Source organism: Anguilla anguilla, chromosome 13 (genome assembly GCF_013347855.1).
Source record: "Anguilla anguilla isolate fAngAng1 chromosome 13, fAngAng1.pri, whole genome shotgun sequence".
NCBI classification, from domain to species: domain Eukaryota; kingdom Metazoa; phylum Chordata; class Actinopteri; order Anguilliformes; family Anguillidae; genus Anguilla; species Anguilla anguilla.
In genome coordinates, this window is record NC_049213.1 from 24,787,799 (window position 1) to 24,802,393 (window position 14,595).

Sequence of the window (14,595 nt, forward strand, 5' to 3'; positions counted from 1 at the left end):
CCCGCCTGCCATGATTTTCCATCCCGCTCCGGTACCATGTGACTTACCATCTCTCCCAACTTCCGCGTCCCGCAGCTGGTGAATTCGGGTGAGGACGTGCTGGTCTTCTACAACGACCGCGCCTCCTTCCAGACGCTGGTGCAGATGATGCGGTCGGAGCGCGACCGCGTGGACGAGAACAGCCCGCTCATGTACCACATCCACCTGGTGGAGCTGCTGGCCGTCTGCACCGAGGGCAAGAACGTCTACACCGAGATCAAGTGCAACTCCCTGCTGCCCCTGGATGACATCGTCCGTGTGGCCACTCACGAGGACTGCATCCCCGAGGTGAGAGCGGGCCAGCCTGGCCAGAGGCCAGCTTGGCAACAATGGAAATCTGCCATGATGCTGATATTTTGTTTATCTGGCTGATGCCCTTTTATCACGGATGTCCAGCACCCCTGGAGAGTTCCTAGTGTCACACAAAGGCTAGACCTGAATGCCGGTGTATTTAATGAGCTGCTTGAAATTCATCTCTCACCGTTGCTGCGTCCCCATAAAACACACAACCCAGACGCACGCACATACGCGCACACACAGACACACACACATAAGCACGCACACACACACACCCCTTTCCAGCACTTCTCGGTGCAATGGAGGAAGATTGTGTGAACCTTTGGATATTCATTGTGTTTGGCCCAAAAGTAAACTACTTTTCTCCACTTTAAAATGATCTCTTACTCAGTGTAACCCACATAGGTTGCACTATATATTATATTTTATCCCTTTTTACATCTTGTTACTGTTCTGTAGCCAAGAGTAGAACAGCTGTGTCCGACCAAGGACTTGAACCTGAACATATTACTTGCAAGCCCAGGTCCTTTACTGTTTCAAACTACTGTTTCAAGTTTTAGAGAGCTCATTTTTCTAAGGACCACCTGGAGCATGTGGAACTGTGGATGGAAACAAATGCATCCTTCTGGTCCCACAGGTGAAGATTGCCTACATAAACTTCCTGAATCACTGTTATGTGGACACAGAGGTGGAGATGAAGGAAATATACACCAGCAACCATGTTTGGAAGCTCTTTGAGAACTTCCTGGTTGACATCTGCCGGGTAATTAAAAATCCATACGCATTGTATTCTGAAACTTACCAAAGGAAAGGTCACACACTGTTCAGTGATTTTTGTAATATTTGGTTACAGTATAATTGTGATTGCTTTCAGATAGCAGGAGCAGAGCATTTGAATGTTATGCTTTACCAGTTTACAAAACGTTTATGGATGAAGTAGCCTTTAGTCTGTAAAATATGTTCTGGCATTGATCCAATTAATTTCCCTGTATAATTTTGGGAAAAAATAAAGAACTGCTGTTGTATTCCTCTTGCGAGGGAACACAGGAAGTGTGAGTGGTTAAGCACTTGTGCCTCCTCCTTCACTGTGGGAAGCCTTTACTGCTTATCTGGCCTATAGGAGGTGGAGTGTTGTGATTGACACAGTGCTTTACCAGTCATCTCGTTGTCTGTGTTAATTGAGCTGAACTTTCTTCCTTGTAGGTGTGTAACAACACAAGTGACAGGAAGCACGCGGACGCCATTCTGGAAAACTATGTGACCGAGACGGTCATGGGCATCGTCACCACCTTCTTCAGCTCTCCATTTTCTGATCAGAGCACCAGTCTACAGGTAACCATGGCAACTCAGTTACAGTACATGGTCGAAATGTCTAGTCTGCCCTGACCTGCTCTGGAAAAAGTGCAGAAGTTTATGTTAATACAAAGTTCAACTAACAAATCAAAGTGCGAAGCCAATGTGCTGTCAAAATCCAGCGATAATGGAATTACATGAGGATAATATACCATGAATCTAATTTCACAGCACATTAATGCTGTACATCAGCAGAATGCAATCAGATGTTTGCAATCACATTGAGTTCACAGGCTGCGCAGTGCTTCCAGCATAAACACCAGCACTGTGATTATCTGCACTTGATAAACCTGAGAAATGTTATTTATTTTTGAGAGGGGGAGCTTGCCTTATTGTACAAGAAGAGTGGTTTGTTAGAGTTAACATGTTACCCTGTACAGAGGTGTGAAGAGTATCTTTTTTTCCTTCTCTGACTTTGATTACTGATAATACGGCGCTTCTCCTACATAGGTTGCACGGCACATGTTTATAAGTATCAGCTAGGGTCCTGTGGGACAGTTTGTTTTTTCTAGAATGTCTTCCTTTAGTCGGAATCTTAGCTCTTGGAGCATTGCCTCTTTCTCCATAGTTCTTTAGAAATGCTTTCACTGATTTGAGGAATCCACTCAGTGGTTTCCAGGAACAGTTTGGCGAGTCACATCATGTGATGAGGTCTTAAACTCCTCACTTCCCAGATCTGGGCAAGTCCCTTTCGCAAGAAAGCCCTCCGTGCTATGCACAACTCCCACGATACGCAGGGGTGCCTAATCGCACTGGTAAACCACTGATTAGAACAAGATGGCGGCTCAACCACAGCCCACTGTTTTCCTAGTAAGGCTTAGTCACTTTCCTGTCTGCGCTTGATGAAAGCAACTGAGAGCCTGTCCGGAGATCTTTGTTTGTGTTTAGGTTTAACCACTTGCAATGTCTTTTTTCCCCTTTTTTAATGGAAATAGAATTCCTCGGAAGTTCCCTTCTCTACCTCATGAAATCTCCCCTCCCTCCACCACTTCCTCCTTCTCCCCCTGTGCTCAGTCACGCAACTTCTCTGTTCACCTTCACAAAGCTTTTGTACTATAGATACTGTGGTAAAAATATAAAGCAATTTTTGATCATTCTATTTCTGCCACATCTGAAAGTTTTATATGAAATGGCACGCCAGAACTCCTAATGGAACCAAAGACCTTCAGAGTGTTTAAGACAAAGACACCGAATAAGATTCCCTTTAGACTGCAGGCAAAAGTACTTTATTCTGAATGGGTGCCTCCCTGCCCTGGCCTTTCATCCCACTCTGGTAACATGCGGCATACCGTCTCTCGCCACATTTACGTCCCGCAGCTGGTGATCTCGGCGCGGATGTGCTGGTCCTCTACAGCGACAGAGCCTCCTTGCAGCTGCCATCATCGTTAATCTTTCTTACGTTACTTATGTCTGAAATGATAATTGCTCATGATGCAACAGCTAGAGACTCTGGGTCTACGAGAAGGTTGACTCATCCAGTATGGAGTGGCTGGGTGTGCTGCTGCTGATGTTCTGGGTCCCTGCTCTGGCTTTTGGGCATTCTGCAGGTCTCCCAGGTGGAAGCAGGGCTTCAGACGTGTGCAGTGCTCTCTGTTCAGCCATTCTGTCTTTACAGTCCTGCAGTGCTCTTATACTTTTATCAGGAGAGAATTTTCATGTGGCGATGTAGCCTTCCATGAAATAAAAAATATGGACCGGGAACGTTGTGATCGAGGCTGTGATCGGGCCGGCCACTGCTAACCCTTGAATGTCCCTCAGGGAGAGAAGACGGAGTCCCACAGAGCAGCCCACCATGTCTGTGCTTTTTTCACTTAATCAGCAGTAAGAATAAAGATGCACCGTTAGAAACTCTTTCCGCTGATTTCAGTATGGGCACTTGACATGGGAAATGGTAAATCTCATTTTCTCAAGCGAGACAAGGAACTGAGACAAGGAAGCGCTGTGGCTCTGCTTGAGGTGATTAGGATTATATGTCCCCTCTGCACCCCACTTTCCTTGATTATGGTGTTTGTAAGCAGTAGAAGGGAATCTCTCTTCACCTGCCCATTCCAGATTGGCAGATTGTTCAAAAAACAGTCTGTTGTAGCTGATGGAGGAACACGAAGCCTCGACTGACCTGAACATGCAGCGTTCAGTGACTGTATTAATCCCTCTCTCTCCCATGGCAGGCATCCATTCTGGGAAAAATGGCAGAGGTATTTGTGTCTGGTCTCTTGGTAGCACAGGGTGTTTCCTGGTGTTAGTGGTGTCATGTATAACACACTCACCTCATAGGCTTGCAAGGGCGAGCATGTTGTAAACAAATCAAGCGCTAAATGGCTACATACCAGGCAACCCCTGCTGGCCTATTAGTTTAAGTGTGTTTGAACTATCCAGTTGTAGAAGTGAAGTGCTTCCAGTAGATGTAAACCCCTTTGCCATGTTTCAGGTTGGAGCACTGAAAGTCCATTTCCTCCTGTAGATTTAGAGGAAAGGGATGTTGTAATCAAGACAGGACTATGATCATGAGACCACATTTATGGCCACATGAAATTGTCTCACTGTCACAAGACCTGTTTTTGAGTGCAGTAACCCAGTTTTGGCTCCATTTTGTCTGCTCAGAGGTCTCATGGATATCTTACTTCCATGCTTTATTTCATGTCAAGATACAATGTATGTACCTTCAGATTTAATTAGCTACCTATTCCTTAGTCACAGAGTCCCCCCCCCCCCCCTTTCCGTCAGAGTCAGACCCCCCTGCTCCCACCCAAATTCCTGGTACGCGCTTGTTTCCTGTGTGACACCACAGTAAGTTACGCCACGGACGGTGTTAACCTCTCACACTGATGGGTTGTTTCTGAGAGATCAGTTTGACACACTGTGGGTGCTAGGGTGTAGGCTCTCTAATAGGCACATCTGAGAGGCTGCTTCAAGTTGTGATCCAGATGTGATACTGATATTATCTGAGCTGCTTTGTTGCTTTCTTTTTCTCCATTTACATTTTTTTTACTTGTCCTTTTTATCTCTTTTCCTGTAGACACGACAGCCTGTGTTTGTTCAGCTCTTACAAGGAGTGTTCAGGGTTTATCACTGTACCTGGCTGATGCCCACACAGAAGGCATCTGTTGAGGGTTGTATCAAAGTGCTCTCTGATGTGGGTAAGTAGTGCAGCACATCCATTCCAAATGATTTACTAATACACAACCCTTTATATACTAAATATGGCCCCACTGTTAAATGCATGTGAGGATGTCTCAGTCTACCAGGCTTGCATTTAATAAAATTTGTCTCACTCTTAAAATTACATTATTGCCATAACACCAATACTAATCCTGCTTCGTCCAGCTTCAAGCCAATGATTTTCAAATCAGGTGACCTGTACTCTTTAACACACAGTGTCCTTTATCAGGGTATACTGTGGTTTGTGTCTGTTATACAGCGAAAAGCCGGGCTATAGCCATTCCTGTGGACCTGGACAGTCAGGTGAACAACCTCTTCGTTAAGTCTAACAACATTGTTCAGAAGACAGCCATGAGCTGGAGGCTGTCGGCACGGAACTCGGCCAGGAGGGACTCCACACTGACCACGTCCCGTGACTACAGGAACATCATCGAGAGACTGCAGGTGGCTGTTGGAAACCAAAAAATGTCTGAAAATAAAGTGAAGATAAGTGCACTAGCTGTGAAACCTTGCTGAGGCGCATGGAGCAAAATGCTCTCCTCTGTCATAATGACCGAGGCTCAGCTGGTAGGGTAGTAGTGAGGCAGTGGGTGGTACCACTTTAGACGAGTGGTGAAGGCTGTTTCACTGATGAAATGGTTGTATGAATACGAGTGAGTATTCTGAACTGGGAGATGAAGAAAAAGGGCTATGAATGAGATTTAAAATGGCCTCTTAATGTCTTGACTCGCTGACATCATTATTGCGGGAATTGTTATAGAGGATGAGTCGGTTCAGTTGGAAAGGAAAGTCGGACTTCTAAGAGCCAGCAGGGTCTAAGAATAATCAAAAACGGGAAATGGACACATAGCAAGTTCAAGGCTGAAGTAAAGTTCCATGGTAACTTCCTTTTGATCATGCATGGAGAATGTGATTGCATGTGTGTCAGAACACATAACTCTCACAGAACAAGACCGTAGCTTCTAACCTCATAAAGCACAAGGAAGAGGAAAAATATTTTCTTTGGAGACTCTGGAACAATTCATATATTGTCTGTAGTAATTGTGGGATGTTTGCCCTGAGAGGTTTTCTCTGTAGTTCTTGTAATTAGATTTCCTTTTGAAAATATGAATGGTTTATGGGCATGTTGCAGGATTTCTGAGCATCAGGGGAACAGGATGTTAGATGCGTCTGTATCCAAAAACACGAAAGGAAAGATGCTTTAGGAGTGAGAAACTTTTCAGTTCCCTGAAATTAAGTCATTTTTCCATAAAATCAACTGATCATTAAAATACTTACCATTTGGTCATCTGGTCATAATTATAATTATCAAACAAAACAAACAATTGGCCAGTTATTTATTTATTTATTTATGTATTCTTCTTTTGCTGACCATGCCATTAGCTTGTGATTGAAGGGACATCAGACTGCACTCAGTTTCATTGCTGTCTGCTGATCTGTTGGAGGTTGTGACATGCACACAGACGCACGCTCATTCCCACACCCATACCCACACAGAGCGTGTTGCGCTAAACATTCAGTGGTGCAACCAGCATCCTTTCAGTGTCACTCATGGCGTTGCTCTGGAGGCGGGGTGAGAAGGGGGGTGGGGGGGAGGGGTGAACTCAGCGGAGTTCATGTCATGTTTAAGTTGTGGTGGCAGTAGGCCGCATTACGGCCTTGTGCTCCCACTCTCACTCTCACTCACTCTCCTGCTACAGCTGTCCAGAGTCTGTCCAGAGAGTTCCATCTGTCTGAATCTGCGGTAGTTATCAGCTGAATGCCCCACAGGACACGGCCCACTCTTCCAGCCCATGCTGTCACTGTGTGGAATAATTCAAGCTGCAGTTTTTTGGCTCAGATTCAGCTGTAACTTTAAGCCAAATTTGCAGCAATGGGGTGCAGTCCTCCTCATTATGCCGTAGGTTGCGGTTCTACAGCGTTCTGCAGGCTCATAGCTCTTGTCAGTGCCACAGCAGATCCCCAGAAGAAGAAAAAGTTTTTTTACAGGTTATTAAAAAAAATAAAATAAAATGGAACTTGGGTCTGTGTTTGGTTCCTTTCCATAAGCATTACAGAGGTGTGACTGTAACATGATGAGAGTGCAGTTTTATTTTTAGGTAACGGCTCCTTCTCTGTAACTCTGTCTGCTGCAGGACATTGTCTCCGCCCTGGAGGATCGTCTGCGGCCGCTGGTCCAGGCCGAGCTCTCCGTGCTGGTGGACGTGCTGCACCGGCCCGAGCTGCTGTTCCCAGAGAACACGGACGCTCGGAGGAAATGCGAGAGCGGAGGCTTCATCTGCAAGTAAGGCCGGGCGCGCTCTACAAGATGTCACAGCCAATTTGGGTGTCCCGCACAAATGTTCCCCGATTAAGTCCGGGACCAGCCGATCATTTTCAAACATTTGCTATGTACGTCATTGCTCTTATTTGTAGTGGGACAGGTACAATGGGTCAATTTGTCACATTGGCCAATTCGATTTCAGCAGTATACGGTAGCGATGCTACAGAAATGTTATTGCTACCGAAATGGCATCAGAAATGCCTAATTGTAAATTTGTTGATGCTGCACCAGATTTTGAGCCAGCTGCCAGATTCTGTTTATTATTACTGGCCTCACAACTAATTTAACATATGAGATAACTATCTAGCTGTATAATTTTATTTTCAAGCATTTTTAACAAGACAAGTTCTTACGGTACTGCAATGAGGTCATGTTAACAGCGTATATAGTGTGTAGGCTCGTGGCTTTATCATTTATTGTCAGTAGTGCTCTCCGAATGGCAAAAGGAAATGGAGGCGAGGTGCTGGTTCCTGTGGTGATGTAAATATGTAGAGAGTGCTTCTGGGTTGGACGTCTAGAGGAACAGGTGCTGGGGGCTGTAGTCCCCCACGTGGCTCCCCGGCACACCCCGCTCACACAGGCACGCCTCAGCGCATTGTCTGCCCGGATTAGAAATCTGCCAGGCTGGAGAGGCCCTTCAACAGGTGCCTCTCTGCGGATTAGTTTATTGTAAGTGCCAGGGGATTACCACGTGGCACAGCATGTGAGGTCACTGTGATTAAAAGATAAAACAAACAAACAAAAAAAATCTGCTCCTTCCTTCGCTTTTCCCATCATTGTTCAGTATCGAGCCGTGGGCGATGTGTAGCCTGACCGCAAGATGAGCCAAACTTCCTTAAAAGTATCATTTTTTTCTGAATTTTGATCTGTGTGTAGTCTTGACTTGCACTAACATTCACTGGCTTTATTATCAGTCTGTTGATGTTAGCTGCTTCCTTCTCCCTTAGTCTCAAGGATGTAAGTCCACATAACTTCCAAATGTTTTAGTTGGGCTGTTCACCCATATTGCTGTCTCAAGTAGAAGACATGTGAAAAGATGAACACTCGGTTCTATTTCTGTAAGCATCCTCACTTCCATTGGCAAGGGGAAGTAAAGTTATTGGGAGCTCATTTAGAAACTGACATGTTTGCCTCAAGAAACTCAATAACGCATGACAGAGTCTGAAGTCTTAAGTTTCTCTTGGTCACACATTAAATCTGCCCGTACACAACAGCACTGTTGGTTCGCTTGGATGTTTGACCTTTGTAGGCCCCAAAAGTGAATGACCTCCACCCCACTGTGTGCCTGTCCATAACATGGTGGCCATGTCTCTCTCCCTTCTCCCCAGGCTGATCAAGCACACCAAACAGCTCCTGGAGGAGAACGAGGAGCGACTGTGCATCAAAGTGCTGCAGACTCTGCGGGAGATGATGGCCAAAGACCGAGGCTATAGCGAGAAGGTACTGCAGCCCGTGCGGCCCTTGGCTATCGGCCCCTCTGAATGCAGCAAAAGTGAAAATTTGGGTAAATGTGGGGCCACCGGTTGCTGCAAATGAGCTGTTTTTTGGTGAGCCCTGGAAAGAGAATATTGAAGAGAAATTGAAATTTGTGTTTCTGAGGGGTTTGGTTGCTGTCAGTTGTCCAGTGGCTGTTTTATGAGATAAAACTTTGTGTAGTAAGGCCAAGCAGCTATTATACGGGGACTGTTTTCCGAGTCTCTTGTGGGTGGTCAACTTTTATTTTCAGCATTGCCTATCTGATAATCAAAGAAGTACTGAATGCATGTTTATCTATTTACCCTTAGGGGTGGCAGTGTTAAAGTTCAGGCTGTACGTTTGCAAATGACACACTTGTGCGTATCAGAACCCAAACTACGATTATATTTATGATCAGTACAATTTAGCTGTGTAGCCTGGCTTAGTTGAATGTAGTGTGCTGACCACATGCAGGAGATGCCTTTAACTTATTGAGGCCTCTATTAATTGTTGGTAAACACACCCACGCGCACACACGCACTCGCACGCACGCACGCACGCACGCACGCACGCACCCACGCACAATTTGCCTGTGCCCTTACATTTCTCCTGTCCTGAAACACAGATCACCTGTTTAAAGGTCTAGGAAAATAAATCCTGTGAATTATTTGAACATATGTGGTTTTAATACTTTTTTTGTATTCACAAATGGCCCAGAGATATTATAAAATAATTGTTGCCAAAAAAAAAAAAAAACGTGGAAAAGCCTGTGCTAAGATTGGCTTGCTTTCCCCGCTGGCTAAACGCCTGGTTTTCAGTGGGCGGGGTCAAATGGGTATAACTTCTCTCCCAACTTTTGCTGCTAGCGTCACTCCCCGTTGCCACAGAACAGACATGTGATGGATCGGTAAATAGGCCTACCATTAGCTCAATCTTGGAAATGAGGAATCAAAGCCTTTCTTTATTCGGGCTTAATGTCTGGAGTTTGTGTTACAACATTATTATATACTGAATGATCTGCAGGTTTAGCTATACAATGGTAAAGCCTTGCTTATGTTGCTTTCTTTTGTGTTGCCACGGGACAGCCTGCTCTGACCTAGCAACAAGGACTGGTTTTCTTATGTCGAGTCTTATGGATAGGAATGTTAATGAGTGCTGGATGCACGCCCACCGTGTACTTCTCTGCTGAACAGGTCATGACAATTCAACAGTGTTTATCACAAGTTAATGGTTATAATTGGGTAAAAAAAAAACTTGATAGAAATATTAAGAACACTATCAGTTGTCACTTCTGCGGAATATGACCTACAGTTTCCTGGACCTTTAAAACTCCGTATGAGTCCCACTCTCATGATGTCATCCCATGTACGTACTGGCCTGTACTTTAGTGGAATTGACGCAGACGGCAGGAACAGCAGCAGCATGTATTCATTATGGCATCAGCAGCATGTTTTAACCCCCCCACCCCAAAGACTAATAAGCTCTTTGCTCTTTGCTGTGAAACTCTTTCTTTACTAATCTCATTTCTCTGGGCTGGGTGATATCTGCTTCAGTTTTTGTTGATACTGACCAATGCTTTGAAATGCTGTTATTTCTTAATATTTATGTGAAATTTCATTATCTTCTTTACTAACATTTTAATAAGGAATGTCTTTTTTTTGGTTTTGTTTCTACCTGATCTCTGTAAACCTTGATACTGACGCATCTTCCTTTACTGACTGTCATCTATACTCTTCTCTTCCAGCTGATTACCCTTGATGATGAGATCGATGTGGCTGAGGTTGATCATTTTTTAACTTATTTTGTCCATTTTGTTTCTGTCTTTAGCCGTGCTGTGCTAGTTTCTTTTCGTTCTTTTATATTTTGTGTAGTCGTGTGCTGACTCCTAACCCTTCCCCCTCCCGTGCATCTCCTCCTTTCCCTCAGCCCCTCCCCCCTTCCCGCTCTGTTTCTTAGTGCTCTCAGAGCCAGTAAGTACACCTGCCTTCCCCCTGTGTCTCGTGCCTGCATTGCCACAGTAATTCCATGGGATTAACATTTCCCTGCGTGCTGGCACTTACCCGGTTGTAGATGTGGCACCAGCATGTGTGCACGTGCTGAAAGCCCTTTTCTCAGCTGTGTTTGGGAAGCGGCTGCCTGCTTTAATCCCACCCCTTCTCATAAGAAGTTGCATAAGACTGCCATCAGATAGTCTTTGCAGGTGATGCAGAAAGTAATTTGACTACTCATAATAGCTTCCAAGTGGCATTACCCCTGGGTAGTATGTGCGTATCATTGTGACTATATGGCATTTAAAAACATCCCTTGGACTTTAAAACATATCCTGCATTAATCCTGACATGGCATGTTTACCCTTTCTTTAGTTACTTATAAAGGACTGATTATCTCCCACACAAGACTTCTGGCTGGTAGCAGATTAGCCACATTTGTTTACACCAATTTGATAGTGTGATAGTGTTGATATTCTGCACTCTCTGACGTATAAGAGGAAATCGCAACTGTGTGTGTGTGTGCGTGTGTGTATGCATGTGTGAGTGTGAGAGTGTTTGGCTGTTTATCAGCGTGTCATTTGTGAGGCAAGGGGCATAATGAGTTTTCATGCTTCGACTTGTATCATGATACAAATGTTGCAATAATCTAGGAGTCTCTCAAGAACATTAAATGGAAATACTCAACACTTAAATACTTGACAATATTGCTCTGTAACGTGGATGCGTGTGTGTGTGTGGCCTTGTGTGTATGCACATGTGTGCATGCATGTGTATGGCCATGCATGTATGTCTGCATGTCCTGCTGTGTTCTGTGCACTGTACTGTGATTCACTTTCATTGAGCAAAGTGATATTAATTTCTTGCTGTTGAGGTGTTGATAATGCTGCAGGAAGAATAGTCTTTAGAGATGGATAAAGAGAAAAGGGAAGATTTAGGTGGGTTATGACTGAAAGCTGACTTGAGATAAATGAGGCAGCCACGATCCAGATCAGATTTGTTTTAAAGGAACAATGTGTTGGGGAGTGAGTATGTAATCCTAACCCCTTTTGGTGCCTGCCCCCCCCTTCTTTTGGCTAAGGAATTGCCCTTTTGGAAGGTTCCACTGAGCTGGTGAAATGGGGGGACTATGGGGGGGGGGGGGTGGGGCTTGTCTGTTGAGAGCGGATCGGATGTGTGTGGCGGGCCCTTGTTTTGTAAGTGCATTGCCTCCCTCTGGGAAAGCAGGTGTGAATATTAATAGCATGGAGCCATCCTATAAATGCTCAGTTTGGAGCGTGAAGCTAACTGGCTGTGCAGGATGTGTGTGTGTACGTATGTGTCTGGGTGTGTGTGTGTGTGTGTGTGCTTTCATGCGTGCGTGTGTGTGTGTGTGTCTTGCTTCTGATTTTTTTATGAACTGTGAAGGCAGAGTGGATACCATAGAGCTCTGTTGTTGAACACAATCACCATGTACATAGCATAGAACCGTGGTGGAATATAAACATGCTGCCCTGGGCATGAGGGCGTTGTCATCTGACGAGTCCAGTGAAGGAATGCATCTTCAGACAATACCAGCAGGTGTATGATGGAAGAGAGGGACACAGCCTTGTGACAGAACATTTCTTGCACGGAGATTGTTGAAGAAGAAATGCTTTACCATTTATTGTACGGTATACTACACTTAAATTTCATAGAAATGCTCCTGTTCTATTAGAGAAAAACCAAGCAAGAGGGAAAATAACCGTATATCACATGATAGGGAGGGCAGGGTTGCAGGGAGAAAGGGAGTGGCTGGATGGGTCGTTGTGAAGACGGCTCTGACAGGAGCAGCTGCCAGCAGGTCGGGTGCTCTGCATTCCAGCAGCCCCAGCCTGGCCCCGGGGCCCTGGTCGCCCCTCAGCGAGAGCTGAACCCCAGCCCCAGCTTGGCCCCGGGGCCCTGGTCTCCCCTCAGTGAGAGCTCAACCCCAGCCTGGCCCCGGGGCCCTGGTCTCCCCTCAGTGAGAGCTCAACCCCAGCCTGGCCCCGGGGCCCTGGTCTCCCCTCAGTGAGAGCTCAACCCCAGCCCCAGCCCCAGCCTGGCCCCGGGGCCCTGGTCGCCCCTCAGTGAGAGCTCAACCCCAGCCCCAGCCTGGCCCCGGGGCCCTGGTCGCCCCTCAGTGAGAGCTCAACCCCAGCCCTAGCCCCAGCCCCAGCCTGGCCCCGGGGCCCTGGTCGCCCCTCAGTGAGAGCTCAACCCCAGCCCCAGCCTGGCCCCGGGGCCCTGGTCGCCCCTCAGTGAGAGCTCAACCCCAGCCCCAGCCTGGCCCCAGCCTGGCCCCGGGGCCCTGGTCGCCCCTCAGTGAGAGCTCAACCCCAGCCCCAGCCTGGCCCCGGGGCCCTGGTCGCCCCTCAGTGAGAGCTCAACCCCAGCCCTAGCCCCAGCCCCAGCCTGGCCCCGGGGCCCTGGTCGCCCCTCAGTGAGAGCTCAACCCCAGCCCCAGCCTGGCCCCGGGGCCCTGGTCGCCCCTCAGTGAGAGCTGAACCCCAGCCCCAGCCTGGCCCCGGGGCCCTGGTCGCCCCTCAGTGAGAGCTCAACCCCAGCCTGGCCCCGGGGCCCTGGTCGCCCCTCAGTGAGAGCTCAACCCCAACCCCAGCCTGGCCCCGGGGCCCTGGTCTCCCCTCAGTGAGAGCTCAACCCCAGCCTGGCCCCGGGGCCCTGGTCTCCCCTCAGTGAGAGCTCAACCCCAGCCCCAGCCCCAGCCTGGCCCCGGGGCCCTGGTCGCCCCTCAGTGAGAGCTCAACCCCAGCCCCAGCCTGGCCCCGGGGCCCTGGTCGCCCCTCAGTGAGAGCTCAACCCCAGCACCGGTCTCCTTGCAGCAGACTGACGGCTCTGGAGAATCCGGCCCTTGCGAGCTTGAACACTCTGTTCCCTCATATAATACGGTCTGGAGAATGCACGGGTCACTAAAACCCCCCCGCCCCCCGCCCCCTCTGCCCCGCCATGCCAAACACGCTCGGCACGTGCCTGCCTGGAAGGGCACACGGTGTCCCCGTCCCCGGGCGCCGGCTGAAATGTACACTTCCCCACGGCAGCCGGCCGCCGCGCTCTTACGTAACGCCGCTCTCGCCGCGCACGTCTCGCCCGTCGCCTGCCTGCGGCGCGGCCTCCCGCCAGAGGAAAGGACCTTTGAACGCAGGCCGACCGCTCTCACTCCTGCCTCTCTGTCATGTGACCTGTCCCTGCGCCTTCGGTTTAGGCTTTTTTTCCCCCGCGCGCGGTGGGTCGAGAGGCAGGTTGCAGCAGGCCGTGAATTTCAGATGAATAAATGCCTGAACGATGGCTTACACTACAGCATACTCGTGCGTCATTGCAGCGGCACATTAAAGAGATTTTGGGAAGCGAGTTTCTTACTTAGAGAGCCCCTGAGTATTATAGTGTACTTTTGCAATGCACCGAATGCTGTCCGGTTGTCTGTAGCATGACACTGTAAGGCGTGGGGCAGTATCGCATATAACATTAATGCCATGTTAAACGTGTGGCTGTATGGTTTGGTGTGGCGTAGGCTTTAATGTCAGAGGGGTTCTCATCTTGAGATCAGAGCTGTTCGCAGACACAGTGTGATGTAAGGAGACGATCGAGATGATCTGAGTACAATAGAGGGACGGTCTGTGGCTGTGACAGAAACATGTGTTCCTCCTTCACTCTGCTATCACAAGCACCTGGTAACTGAGTCTCTCTCTTATGGGCAGGACTGTGGTATTTTTTATGTTTGTATTAATATTCATTTTAAAAAATTCTTAAGTGAATTCTGCTCCGCATGTGTTCCCCAGGGAAGAGCAGACATGTTTCTGATTTGCTGCATTCTGCAGGTCTCTCATATTTGTGATTGTTTGACTGGATTCGTATGCTTTCTTTATGATCACATGCTGTAACCTGCAGGATTTTGCATACCGTGTGACTACATACTGTAACCAGTGGGGTTTTATACTTTATGATCCTATACTGTATGCGGCAGGA

The 14,595-nt window shown here is 47.6% G+C and overlaps 1 protein-coding gene across 14 annotated transcripts in view; it reads left to right on the forward strand.

Annotated features, from left to right (window-relative positions):
- Positions 1 to 14,595, forward strand: part of itpr1b (inositol 1,4,5-trisphosphate receptor, type 1b) — a 103,846-nt gene that overhangs the window by 39,277 nt on the left and 49,974 nt on the right. For 7 of the 14 annotated variants that reach the window (XM_035388771.1, XM_035388777.1, XM_035388778.1 and 4 more), the window contains 8 exons: positions 76 to 327; positions 974 to 1,099; positions 1,540 to 1,668; positions 4,706 to 4,826; positions 5,108 to 5,292; positions 6,984 to 7,132; positions 8,500 to 8,611; positions 10,371 to 10,406. In XM_035388771.1, coding sequence (XP_035244662.1) covers positions 76 to 327; positions 974 to 1,099; positions 1,540 to 1,668; positions 4,706 to 4,826; positions 5,108 to 5,292; positions 6,984 to 7,132; positions 8,500 to 8,611; positions 10,371 to 10,406 — 1,110 coding nt within the window. The remainder of the gene's footprint in view (positions 1 to 75; positions 328 to 973; positions 1,100 to 1,539; positions 1,669 to 4,705; positions 4,827 to 5,107; positions 5,293 to 6,983; positions 7,133 to 8,499; positions 8,612 to 10,370; positions 10,407 to 14,595) is intronic. The other 7 variants (XM_035388775.1, XM_035388779.1, XM_035388768.1 and 4 more) reach the window with 1 other exon arrangement.